Source organism: Phocoena sinus, chromosome 2 (assembly GCF_008692025.1).
Source record: "Phocoena sinus isolate mPhoSin1 chromosome 2, mPhoSin1.pri, whole genome shotgun sequence".
NCBI lineage: Eukaryota > Metazoa > Chordata > Mammalia > Artiodactyla > Phocoenidae > Phocoena > Phocoena sinus.
This window is the reverse complement of record NC_045764.1, coordinates 71,063,850-71,077,498: the sequence shown is the minus strand read 5'-3', so window position 1 is coordinate 71,077,498 and position 13,649 is coordinate 71,063,850. Positions and strand designations below refer to the sequence as shown.

The window sequence follows — 13,649 nt, the reverse complement described above, 5'->3', positions numbered from 1 at the left end:
AGATTACTTCCCAGAGGCATGCATACTTGTCTCCTAAGATAGTGAAAATACTTTGCCTAATTTCCATCTAAGGGGAGGAGGAGGGGGGTCAGAATGAACTTGTTCTACCACAGAAAGCCAAATTATTTTTATTTAGATTTTGATCCAGGAAAATTGAGTTGCTGAGGGAACTAAAATGCCACCCGTAAGCCATTTTTTAGCAGCTTGTCTTGATGTTAATCTTCAGAAAGCCGAGACCCCAAGATTCCTCACTAGTTAGGCTGTAAATTTTTGTTAAATAGTCAATACAAATTATATTACAATAAATGCTTTAGTTGTGAGCCAGTGTGAGAAGATGGATTGCAGTGCTTCTGTATCTTAAGGAACAAGATTGAAGAATAAAGTAATTAAGAAAGTGGGCTTTGAAGCCTGGTTTAAATCCAGGCTCTGTTACTTGCTGGCTTAATCTTGGGAAGGGTACTTATTTACTCTGTACAGTTTCCTCACCTGTAAAATGTGAATAGTAATAGTATTTACCTCCACCATTATTGTGAGGATTAAATTAGAATACCTGTAAAACACTTAGAACAGTTGAGCATTTTGTAAACTAGAATTACTCGAAGAATCAAAAACCCCACAAAATCTAATAATGAATTAGAGAAGTTAAATTAATTAATCCTAAAAATGGTTAATATAATTTATCAAAATCAAACTGGTAATAAGATTGATTTGATTAAAAGCCATCAAAGTAGGCACTTAATGACTTCAGTAGCATCCTACTGATTTTTTATCTTCATACTAGGTTTTGTTGCATGTTGGAGGCAAAGAGAGGAATATTAAAGAATTGAGAAGCTGAGGCATATAAAGTTTAAAACTCATTTTTGGTATGCATGTAATTTCCTGGACATTGATGTAACAGCTGCTGCTGTTAATCATCCCATCTGCTCTCTTTTAGAGCCCAAGAGGCTTTCTTAATATGGTAATAAAAATATGATTTGATTTTTAATGGAAAGAGCAGCCCCTGATATGCATTTTAGGATCTACAAACCAGTTATTTGAATGGGATAGACTGGAGTTAAAAGGATTATTAAAACAAATCTGAAATCATTGCCTTAAGCCTGAAAACCAGTTTGTGGAAGGTCTGGTTCTTAAGAATACTCAAGACCTTATCTTCTTTATGCCTCTTACTTTGTGGACCTGTGAATAAAAAGGTCTAAAATTTTAAATATATTATCTGAATCTTTGATTGGACCTGAATCCAGATATGTATCTATTTAGTTAAAACTTTCTTAGTTCTAGGATAGGATTAATTTTTCCCTTAGTAAAAAGAGAGACTAAATTAGAGCCCCTTTTCGGTTCTTCTAATTCTTAAAATTGTTATGTTAAAAACACTAAATAGCATACATGTTTTTACATCTCATTTGACCTCACTGGTCTTATTTGCATACTTCTAAACTGGAAAGGTAAAATTGAAGCAAGTTCTTTATCTGCCATCCCAGAAGCTCTTATACGCTCATCTCTTTAGCAGTATGCCAGGACCACCATTAGATTTGCCCTCTGAATAAAAGAGGAGAACTGTGGTGGCCTTTCTCATGCTGAGAAAAAGGAGGGAAACATAGATTAATGATATCCTTGGTTCAGGTTTTGGCCAAATCTGGTAGCTTCTTCATTTGATGATATATTATACCAATTAGATTTTTTTTTCTCACCACTCTTATTCTTAAATTGAAACCCTTGTAATTAGAGAAATGGCTAGAAAAAAAGAATAGGATAAAGACAAAATAGCAGGGGACTTGAAAATGAAAAATCATATATTGAAAAAATTGTCTTTGGCTAATCAAGACTTATTTACATATTTCCACTGGTGTTTAAAGAACAATGTCACTAGCCTTTATTGGTAGTCAAAAGTCAAGGATAGCAATTGGCTTCTGATTGACAATGTTTTATGGACTATAGGGAATTATATAAACATAAGTTACATGTTAACATTTAGACAGAAAAGGGCATGGTATTTTTAGAATCCAGTCCTACATCTATGATCAATATGACATGTATCCTGAGGGGAAAACAAATCAGCTTTTTTTAAATTGTGGTATAAAACAACAAAATTTATCATCATAACCATTTTAAATTGTACAGTTCAGTAGTGCTAAGTATACTCACATTTGTGTGAAACAGATCTCCTGCATTAAATAACAACTCCCCTTATCCCCCTTCCTTGGGCCCCTGGTAGCCACCATTCTACTTTCTGTTTCTATGAATTTGACTGCTTTAGATAACCTCATAAAGTGGACTCATACGGTATTTGTCTTTTTTGTGAATGGTTTATTTCACTTAGCACAGTATCCTCAAGATTCATCCATGTTGTAGCATGTATCATAATTTCCTTCCTTTTTAAGGCTGAATAATATTCCATCAAATGTATATACCACATTTCATTTATCCATACATCCTTCAGTGGACATGTAGGTTACTTCTGCCTTTTGGCTCTATGAGTAGTGCTGCTATGGGTATGCAAATATCTCTTTGAGACCCTGCTTTCAATTCTTTTGCATATATACTCGGAAGTGGGATTGCTGTATCATAAGGTAGTTCTATTTTTAAGTTTTTGAGGAACCTCCATACTGTTTTCCATAGCAGTTGCACCATTTTACAATGTTATCTCAGCTCTTTTTTAAGACCAGTTTATTTCCTTTTGAGTGCTTTTAGGATAACATCTTTAGATCTGGATATAAGTTGGTAATTTCATTAAAAGCTCTAAGGAAATTGATAGTTTAACTGGCTAAGATTTTAATTCTCTGTTGTGCAAAATGCGTGGTGGCTATTCCCAAAGGTATAACATGTCTTCAGTAAGTTTCTTGATACTGTCCTTTCTCTGTTCCTAATCAGACTTCTTTTTTTTTTTTTAAATAAGTTTATTTATTTATTTATTTATGGCTGTGTTGAGTCTTTTGTTACTGCACACGGGCTTTCTCTAGTTGCGGTGAGCGGGGGCTACTCTTTGTTGCGGTGGGCAGGCTTCTCTTGTTGTGGAGCACGGGCTCTAAGCGTGCGGGCTTCAGTAGTTGTGGCACGCAGGCTCAGTAGTTGTGGCTTGCAGGCTCAGTAGTTGTGGCACACGGGCTTAGCTGCTCCACGGCATGTAGGATCTTCCTGGGCCAGGGCTTGAACCCGTGTCCCCTGCATTGGCAGGCAGATTCTTCATCACTGCACCACCAGGGAAGTTCCCTAATCAGACTTCTTAAAGTTAATCTATGCAACAGTATTTTTAAACAGATTTAATACTTAGTTTCTTTAGTTAATGGTATAGTCATTTACAACTAATATTAGTAAATAGTCATGGGTAACTGTCCGTCTAGTTTGTAGTATTTTCTATACGCATATTGTCTCAAACACTTGTTTTTGGAGCTAACATCACATCAGGTGGTCCAGATCTGATCAAAAGATCAGAAGTTGAAATTACACATTTTTCACACAGGTCTGATACAGATGTTCTTGGAAAAGTCAGTAACTGGTATTTTGTCTGAAGATTCATTTTAATGCTCAGCTCAAATTGTAAACTTCTAATAAGTTTAGATTTTCCTGAAGTACATAGACTCATTGGTTTCTTGATCATAGAATTGTACTAGCAGTTAACCTAGCTTTCAAGGTTATGGAGGAGAAGCTAACAAAAGTAGTTACAAAACACTTTTGGAGAAAGGGGCATGAGAGAAGACTTAAAGATGACTAATAAGAACCCAACTTAAAATGTATTTAAAATAAGAGTTGTGGGGGCTTCCCTGTGGCACAGTGGTTAAGAATCTGCCTGCCAATGCAGGGGACATGGGTTCGAGCCCTGGTCTGGGAAGATCCCACGTGCTGCGGAGCAACTAAGCCCTTGCACCACAACTACTGAGCCTGTGCTCTAGAGCCCTCGAGCCACAACTATTGAGCCCACGTGCCACAACTACTGAAACTTGCACGCCTAGAGCCCATGCACCGCAAGGAAGAGTAGCCCCCCACTCACCGCAACTAGAGAAAACCTGCACGCAGCAATGAAGACCCAACGCAGCCAAAATAAATAAAATAATAAATAAATTAAAATGAAATAAAATTAGAGTTTGGGGCTTATGAGAGAAGCAACTAACATTGTGATCCGACTTCTAGGTTCTGTAGGGAGTTGCTGCCCCTTTACTTACTCAGATGTCAGGGTAACTCTAATGACTTGGCCACTTGTGATTCATTTGGCTGGGAGAAGGGAGAGGAAAAAGAACACTCTAATTTCTCTCCCTTGGTCCTCAAAGCTTCTCAGCACTCTTCAGTAACTGCTGTCATAAATAAATCATGAGTAGTTGATAGTTACTAGAGCAAGTAGCCATAAGTATCTCATCTCCAGGAAAAGTCTGTTGCTCAACTTTGGCGTATTCTTTTGCTTAGCCAGATGGACAGCTGGGGCTTTGTTTTGCTTTCAGAGCAGATTTGAACTGGGTTAGTTCTGCTTTTTCAATTTAGAAGCTAATGCACCATTAGTACTCTGATCCTTCTTCAGTTCCAGGCCCTTCCAAGTTATTAGTGTGAGACCCCAAAAATTTGGTATGGAAGTTACACCAGAGGATGCAGTAGGATGTCTGTAGCTAAATTTTGATAGATCATGGATGGCCTTTCACTTTGAGGTCTCTACTGCACTTGCTCATGGTTTTCCTTTACTAACTCAGTGGTCAGTTTCAGGCTCATTTTCCCCCACCCTTCTAGCTCCCCCTTTTCCATTTTCATTAGTCCTAGAGGAACTAGCTCAGAGGTTCTCTACCTTTTTTGTGTCATGGACCCATTAGCAGTCCAGGGAAGTCTGTGGACCCATTCTCAGAATAATGTTCTTAAATGTATAAAATACATAATATTACAAAGGAAACCAATTATACTGAAATGCAATTATCAAAACGTTAGAATAATTTTATGTTATATCCTTTTTTAAAAATGCTTTAAATAATATCTAGGGATAGGTCTAATACCATGATTTTTAAATTGAGATGAGCATAAATGATATTTTAAGGTAATAATGTAATAACTGTAATATCAAATAAAAATATCTAATTTTTATTAGCTATGTCTCAGGTACTGCTGCTACTCATGGTTTGTTGCCTGTCTTTATAATTGAAGAAAATGCTGAATTTCAGTTAGAGGTTAGTGAAAAGTAAATTGTAATTTTATTCCCATTTAAATTCATAGGCCCAATTCTCAATTCTGTGGCTCATGGACCCCACATTAGAATGCCTACTCTAACTCCTTAAGTTATGAGAGGGGGTAATATTGTGAAGTCATTTGGGTTAGTTAGATATTCACCCAGTTTGTAGAGTAAGATGTACCAAATCCAGTGGACACTTAAGGTCCATTCTCCTAAGCACAGAAACTTTTAGTGCATCTGTGCCATTTTTGAAACTTGGTGTGGGAGAGGAGTCACTGCCTGCGGTAGGTGGAATGACTTCCCCCTCCAGCATGTCCACTCCTATTCCTGGAACCTGTGAAGGTCTTAGGTTACAAAGTGAAGGGTAAATTTGAAGTTGGGATTAAGGTTGCTAATCAGCTGACCTTAAAGTAGGGAAATTATCCTGGATGATCTGATTAGGCCCAGTGTAACAAGGATTTTTTAAAAATGGAAGAGACAAAGAGTCACTACCTTCAGAAGAAAGGCACAGAGAGATGTAACATTGTTGGCTTTGAAGATGGAGGAAGTGGGCCATGAGCCAAGGAATGTAGGCAGCTTCTAGAAGCTAGAAAGAGCAAGGAAACAGATTCTCCCCTAGAACCTCCAGGACGGAATGCAGCCGTGATGATACCTTGATTTTAGCTCAAGTGAGACCTGTATTGACTTCTGCAGAACTATAAATTAATAAATTTCCATTGTTTAATCTGTTAAATTTGTGATAATTTGTCACAGCCATGATAGAAAACTAATACACTGACCCACTTAGCTCATTTCTCCCCAGAAGTAAAGGTGGCAAAAGGAGTAGTATTTCATGCCAAGATCTTCCAGTGTAAGTTTTTTTCTTGGCTGCGTTGGGTCTTTGTTGTTGTGCACGGGCTTTCTCTAGTTGCGGCAAGCGGGGGCTACTCCGTTGTGGTGTGCGGGCTTCTCATTGCGGTGGCTTTTCTTGTTGAGGAGCACAGGCTCTAGGCGTGTGGGTTTCTGTAGTTGTGGCACGCGGGCTTATTTGCTCCGCGGCATGTGGGATCTTCCCAGACCAGGGCTCAAACTCGTGTCGCCTGCATTGGCAGGCAGATTCTTAACCACTGCGCCAACAGGAAAGCCCTACCAGCGTAATTTTTAAAGACTTCGTGACTGCCGTTTTATCATCTGGGTATAACTTCTGGGGTTGACTTATTCCTAATTGTCCTTTCCTTGTCACACAATTCCGTAGCTCCATATTGCCTTAACTAAATTATCCAAATTTTTCATCGGAAAATGAGTATGTACCCAGTTTTCCAGAAGCACTGTTACTTGAGCTTTTTATTTGGATTCATCCTCTAAATGCAGTTGAGAATTTCAATTGTACTACCCTTCTGAGGTCCCTTGAACATAATGCAAAGATTCTGCCTGGAGCAAAGAGCAATTGAGCAACATGAGGAAGAATCAAAACTGGTTAAAGTAAACGGAAGATACCTGGAATCACAGCAGTACTTTTCAGTACTGAATGGCTGTCAGCTCTGGGGGACAGGAAGCCCACATCTGTCCTTCCCTGAGCTAAGGAAATTTCATTAGTAGCCTGAGCCTCATGGTTTGAAGCCAGTAATTGGCAAGGAATACCTGTTTGCTCTTAACACAAGTGCTGTCTTGCTGGCATATCTTTCTAGTGACTCTCTGAGAGTTAGGATTAGGCTGTCTGAGTGCTCTTGTAAGTACAAACAGAAGCACAAGAACCCAGAGAATACTGTTCCTCTGAGCCCTTCCTTAGACAGCCAAAATGACTGAAGACACATAGACATATGGACCGGTGGTGAGCACTGAAGATGCAGTTGCCTATAGAATTCAGACTTAAGGAGGAATAAGAAGGAGAGAGCATCATATGTCATGGTCATACGCTCTGACACTACAGATACAAAAGAACTATATTTTTAATTTTTTTTTTTGCAGTACACGGGCCTCTCACTGTCGTGGCCTCTCCTGCTGCAGAGCACAGGCTCCAGACGCGCAGGCTCAGCAGCCATGGCTCACGGGCTCAGCTGCTCCATGGCATGTGGGATCTTCCCGGACTGGGGCACGAACCCATGTCCCCTGCATCAGCAGGCGGACTCTCAACCACTGCGTCACCAGGGAAGCCCACAACTATATTTTTAAAAAAGGAAAGGGAATGGGGATAACATTTGCAAAAAAATGTTTAACTGTTTTCAGTAATCATAGTAGTTGGTGATAGTATCAGCATTGTTATCCTGAGACTGTAATGTGGGATAAATCAAGTGAATACTTATGAGACAGTCTAATCCTATCATCCACTGTGTTCTCGAGAATCAGAATTCTTATATGAAAGAAAGGAGACTTGAAATTTGTAGTCTTGATATTTGAATGGAAAATGTCAGTATGAACACATGAAACATTTTAAAAACAAATGTGTGTATCTATATCTTTCTACTGAAAAGCTCTAGATACACTGATGAACCCAGGTACCTCTGAATACCCCTAGTGCTCAGACCGTGGTCTTGAAATAGTATTTCAAGAAACCAGGGCTTCTGGTTCTCGTAGAACAGGCTGATTTCAGGTGTGAGGTAGGAAACGTACAAAAAGAGCCTGGACAATCTTGTCATTACAGTTAACAGGAAGCTTTCAAAAACTACAGGGTCACGTCAAAAATACTCAGAGCCAACTTGAAGAGGTTCCCACTGGCCAATGATGGAATGATTTGAGCTTAAGTAATGATAATAACGACCATGAATTGCAACACATAAAATATATATGAATTGTAAAACAGTATGGAAGTTTCTTAAAAAACTAAAAATGGAACTACTATATGACCCAGCAATTCTACCTGGGTGTATATCCATAAAACACTAATTTGAAAAGATAATGCACCCCAATGTTCGTAGCAGCACTATTTACCATTGCCAAGATATGCAAGCAACCTAAGTGTCCATCAACAGACGAAGGGATTAAGATGTGGTGAAAAAAAAAATACACATACACAAGCACACACACACACACTCGGGAATACTACTCAGTCATAAAAAAAATGAAATTTGGGGCTTCCCTGGTGGCGCAGTGGTTGAGAGTCCGCCTCCCGATGCAGGGGACACGGGTTCGTGCCCCGGTCCGGGAAGATCCCACATGCCGCGGAGCGGCTGGGCCCGTGAGCCATGGCCGCTGAGCCTGCGCGTCCGGAGCCTGTGCTCCACAACGGGAGAGGCCACAAAAGGGAGAGACCCGCGTACCACAAAAAAAAATAATAATAATAAATATAAAATAAATACAATGAAATTTTGTCATTTGCAACAATAGGAATGGACTTGGAGGGTATTATACTAAGTGAAATATGTCAGACAGAGAAGGATGAAAGACAAATACTGTATGATATCACTTATATGTGGAATCTGAAAAATACAGCAAACTAGTGAATATAACAAAAAAGAAGCAGACTCACAGATATAGAGAACAAACGAGTGGTTACCAGTAGGGAGAGGGAAGGGAGAGGGGTAATATAGGGATAGGGAATTAAGAGGTACAAAGTACTATGTATAAAATAAATTACAAGGATATACTGTATAATACAGGGAATATAGCCAATATTTTATAATAACTATAAATGGAGTATAACCTTTAAAATTGTTAATCACTGTTCTGTACACCTATAACTTATACAATATTGTACATTAACTATACTTCAATAAAAAATAAATTTAAAAAATTTCATCACAGAAAATAGTTTTATCTATTGCCTAGAAATTTAGCCCCCTTCAAAGTTTTGTGACTTACTATTAAGAGATTTTTAAAATATGGATTATAAAGCAAGCCTTATTTTTAGTATTGATTTTGTCACTCTGTAATCAGTGTGCCTCCACCCCCAAAAATGAGTCCTTCCTAAAATTTAAACTGTTGCTTCAAAATTAGCTTTTTAATATAAATCATTCCTTAATACTGATGAAAATTAGCCTTTTAACCTTGGGCATATGAAATATGTTTTAATACCAGGTGGCTATTTATTTTGATGAGAAGTAAGCTATTATTATAAACTCTAGTCTCATGGAAGACTTGTTTTCTATCAACAGTCCTGTATAAATGTTGGGTACCATGAACAGGGGTTCATTTCTTCTTATCCTTAAAAATAGTCCTGCTTAGCTTCTCTTGTATTTGATTTTAAGTAAAACTTGAGAATATGCCTCAAAGGACAACTGTGTGCTGGGTACTCTTCGGCCTAAAGAAATAGGCCAGTGCCAATCCAAATCAGTCAATTGAGAATAAATTTGCTAAGATCAAAAATAAAACAAAGAGAAAAGAGATAAAATTGGGGGCATGGGTACTATACAATATGCCGGAGAGAGAGTTAACATACTTAAGTAAGAGAAGTGTACATCTAAGTAACGCTAACTTAGCATAGAAAAAGGACATGGGCAAAGGACACCAAAACACATCACAGGGATTCAGATGGCCAGTAAACATGTGGGAACAAGACAACTTATAACTAGTTAACATACAAAGATTTTTTAGAGAGAGAGAGAATTCTTAATGTTGCTGTGGTGGTGTGGGGTGGGGGCCTGGGGGTGGATGCAAATTGTGATTTTTCTGGAAGGGAGCTTAGTAGAGCCTTTGAAAATTTCGTTTAATAATTCTGCTTAAGAATCTATCCCAAGGAAATAATCAGATGTAGACTTACATATAGGGATAGACATAACCATATTTTTTGTGATGATAAAAATAAAAACCTGGAAACTGTCTAAATGCCCATCATTAGGGAAATGACTATGTTGTAGTATACACATATGATAGAGAGTTAAGTCACTAAAAGTGGGATTTTTGTACAACCTTAAAGACATGAAAAAACTGCTCAGATGACAAAGGGGGCAAAAACAGAATACAAAGTTTTGTGTATATAGATTAATTTTATAAAAGAACTACTGAGGAAAAATTAGAATAGTAAATACAATAATCAGTCTATGTTCAGCTTTCCTAGAACTGAGCCTTTAGTGGTTTTTGGAATGGAGTCCCAGAGTATATTTGAGGAGCAGTTTTCTATTCTCAAAGGTAGTTGTTACCTAGCTTACTAAGAGTGCACAAGCTTTTGTTCTCATCACAGTTCTAGTCAAGCAAAGTATGGTTTGGGCTTGAAGAGGATCTGGTAGAGGAAGAATGACAGTAGTTGTGCTCTAGTTGTCACCACAGTATCCCATCCATCTGGATCTGTCTTTTCTGATTAGTATAGGGAAAGACAGACTGCTCTTCTTTTGTTTTTTTGATTGAAGTATAGTTGATTTACAATGTTTTGTTCGTTTCTGGTGTATAGCAACTTGATTCAGTTATACGTGTGTGTGTGTGTGTGTGTGTGTGTGTGTGTGTGTGTGTTTGGTTATATATGTGTATATATTCTTTTTCATGTTCTTTTCCATTATGGTTATGACAAGATATTGAATATAGTTCCCTGTGCTATATAGTAGGACCTTGTTGCTTATCTATTTTATATATAGTAGTTTTTATCTGCTAATCCCAAACTCCTAAATTATCCCTTCCCCATCCCCTTTCCCCTTTGGTAACCTTAAGTTTGTTTTCTATGTCTGTGAATCTGTTTCTGCTTTGTAAATAAGTTCATTTGTATCATATTTTAGATTCCACGTGTAAGTGATATCATATTTGTCTTTTTCTGTCTAATTTCACTTAGTATGATAATCTCTAGGTCCATGCAATATGGCTGAGTAGTATTCATTGTATATATATACCACATCTGCTTTATCCATTCATCTATCAGTGGACATTTAGGTTGCTTCCATGTCTTGGCTATTGTAAATAGTGCTGCTGTGAACATTGGGGTGTGTGTATCTTTTTGAATTAGAGTTTTCTCTGGGTATATGCCCAGGAGTGGGATTGCTGGATCATATGGCAACTCTACTTTCAGTTTTTTAATGAACCTCAATACTGTTTTCCATAGTGGCTGCACCAATTTACATTCCCACCAACAGTGTAAGAGAGTTCCCTTTTCTCCACACCCTCTACAGCATTTGTTATTTGTAGACTTTTTAATGACGGCCCTTCTGACCCGTGTGAGGCAATACCTCATTGTAGTTTTGACTTGCATTTCTCTAATAATTAGTGATGTTGAGCGTCTTTTCATGTGTCTGTTGGTCATCTGTATGTCTTCTTTGGAGAAATGTTTTTTTAGGTCTTCTGCCCATTCTTTGATTGGGTTGTTTGGCTTTTTGTTATTGAGTTGTATGAGCTATTTGTATATTTTGGAAATAAAGCCCTTGTCGGTCTCATCGTTTGCAAATATTTTCTCCCAGACAGACTGCTATTCTAGCATTGCTCCAGAAAATTTTCTTAATCTTTAAACTTCCAAGTTTAGATGATAAAACAGAAATACAAAGGTGCCTTTATTCATCTCCGTATCACAAGAATGGGTTCTTCTCGGTGTTGTTAAAAATGGGTAAATTCTAACCTGTTCTTTTCCTGTTTCTTTAGTCTCTCTGGTGAGCTACTAGTAAATTACATTTATATACGTATATTCTTAATGTATCTGAGTTTTAATCTCTCTTAGATCTCCATCTAGAGGCAACTGGTATTAGTGGGTACTGAATTAAAAGACATCAGATGGCTTTTTATGAGGTTCCCTATACTGTACAAGAGCACAAGAGTATAGGATGGACGTGTGTATGTAAGAAAGTAGTTGGCAATTTAAGAGGCAAAAGGGAAGTGTAGGGTTTGGTTTTGCCCTATTATTTGTGGTCTGTGTCTCGGCAGTGATTTTTTTTTTTTTTTTTTTGGTTGTTTTTTAAGATTGTGGAAGCAGGTAGAAGACAGGATCACTGTCTCTAACAGAATTGGTAACATTTAAGCACATACAACTAAAAGCTCATTAAATTTTATTAGCATAGAAAATTTCGTTGTTTGCTAGTATAAATCTACATATTGGTAACAGTTTCTTTCCCTGAGGGTGGCCCCAGTACTGGGATGGAGCTGTTTGCATGACAGACTCAAAGTACCCAATAAATCTGTCATTTCACTTTGTTCTGTTGGGTCAGAAAGGGCCTGTTTCCAAGGAACAAACACCCTCAGATTTGTTAAGGAAATGTTTCATAAAAGATTCCTTAAGTCAGGTCTTTTAACTGATTTGGCCTTGGGGTCTGACTTCAAAACCCTCTAATATGACACCATGGCTTTTGAAGTCAGATTCTCAGCTTTCTGTTAGTTTTCTACACAATCCAGCTTTGTTCACTCTGGTACCGGTCTGGGGCCTCACCCCACACTTGCTTGCGGCGGATCACTGAGCTTTTGATAAAGGCCATGGACTGACTGTATTTTCACCATGTGCCTGTAGGCTAAGCATGGCTGGTTTTTCTTCTGCTAGCCTGACACGAGTCTGGTTGAAAATTGCGTCTCTGTAAGTTAAGGATGAAAAGATAAGTTACATTTACAAACAACATTAAAGTGTCATACCTTCCTTTGCTTGTCGGGAGGGTTGGTAATATCCACATAACTGGGCTTCAGTGAATGGTTCAGCCAAGGCCACAAAATAAGTCAGGATCAGAGCTTGATTTATGGTCTCTAGTGTGGTGTCCTGGACACTAGAATGTGCCCTGTCAGCATTTGAAAGAATAAAGGTCATCAACTGAGGAGAAATGCATTTGGACAGGTTCTTTTGAAAATTATCTTTGTATACACATACCCATGTTGGCATCATGTGCTTTGGGGTAGGGCATTTCAGCAGGGTTATAGTGTTAAAAGTCAACCCTAAAATGTGTGAGTTTATTTTAGCTCTGTGATCACTCAGGCCACACTTACATAACTAATAATGATTTGCTGCTTATTAAACTGGCTGACTAGTGATCCTGTCTTCCCCTAAACACCTGGGGGAGCAACTGAGGGGTGCATCAGAAGTCACTTTCTAGGTTGGTTTGTTTTTTGGTGGTTTTTTTTGGCCATGTGAAGCAGCATGGAGGATCTTAGTTCCCTAACCAGGGATTGAACCCGTGTCCCCTGCAGTGGAAGCGCAGGGTCTTAACCACTGGACCGCCAGGGAAGTCCTCTAGGTTTGTTTTTAATGGTACAATTTTATTCATAGTATTCAGAGTATTTCTTTGTTTTCAGAGTAAGCCCCAATCTCCAAAGAGAATTGCTTCCCTTCTTCCCATCAACAGTGGCTCCAAAGAAAATGGGATCCATGAGGAACAAGACCAAGAGCCACAGGATCTCTTTGCAGGCAAGTATGGACTCAAAACTTAAGCTAGGAATCTTCTAAGTTGCTGAGTTAAAGTAAAAAGCTATATATATATGAGAAACACAACTCTACGTAAGATACTATTGTGGAGGATTCCAAAACATAATAAAAGGCAGTACCTGCCATCACGATTCTTACAGGTTTAGGGAGTAAGACATAAATATACAGTTATTTAAGAATGTGATTTAGACAAATTGTTAAACAATAATATAAATGTGGCCAGAGGACTGATAGAAATATTAGGTCACAGGAGCTCAGAGGGGTCTGAGATGAGACTAAAGC

At 38.2% G+C, this 13,649-nt stretch overlaps 1 protein-coding gene across 4 annotated transcripts in view; it reads left to right on the top strand.

The window, feature by feature from the left end:
• The window catches only part of SNX1 (sorting nexin 1), a 35,995-nt gene that overhangs the window by 1,637 nt on the left and 20,709 nt on the right, over window positions 1–13,649 (top strand). For 3 of the 4 annotated variants that reach the window (XM_032624481.1, XM_032624479.1, XM_032624478.1), the window contains exon 2: window positions 13,238–13,349. In XM_032624481.1, coding sequence (XP_032480372.1) covers window positions 13,238–13,349 — 112 coding nt within the window. Of the gene's footprint in view, window positions 1–13,237; window positions 13,354–13,649 lie in introns of all 4 variants that reach the window. The other variant, XM_032624480.1, reaches the window with a different exon arrangement.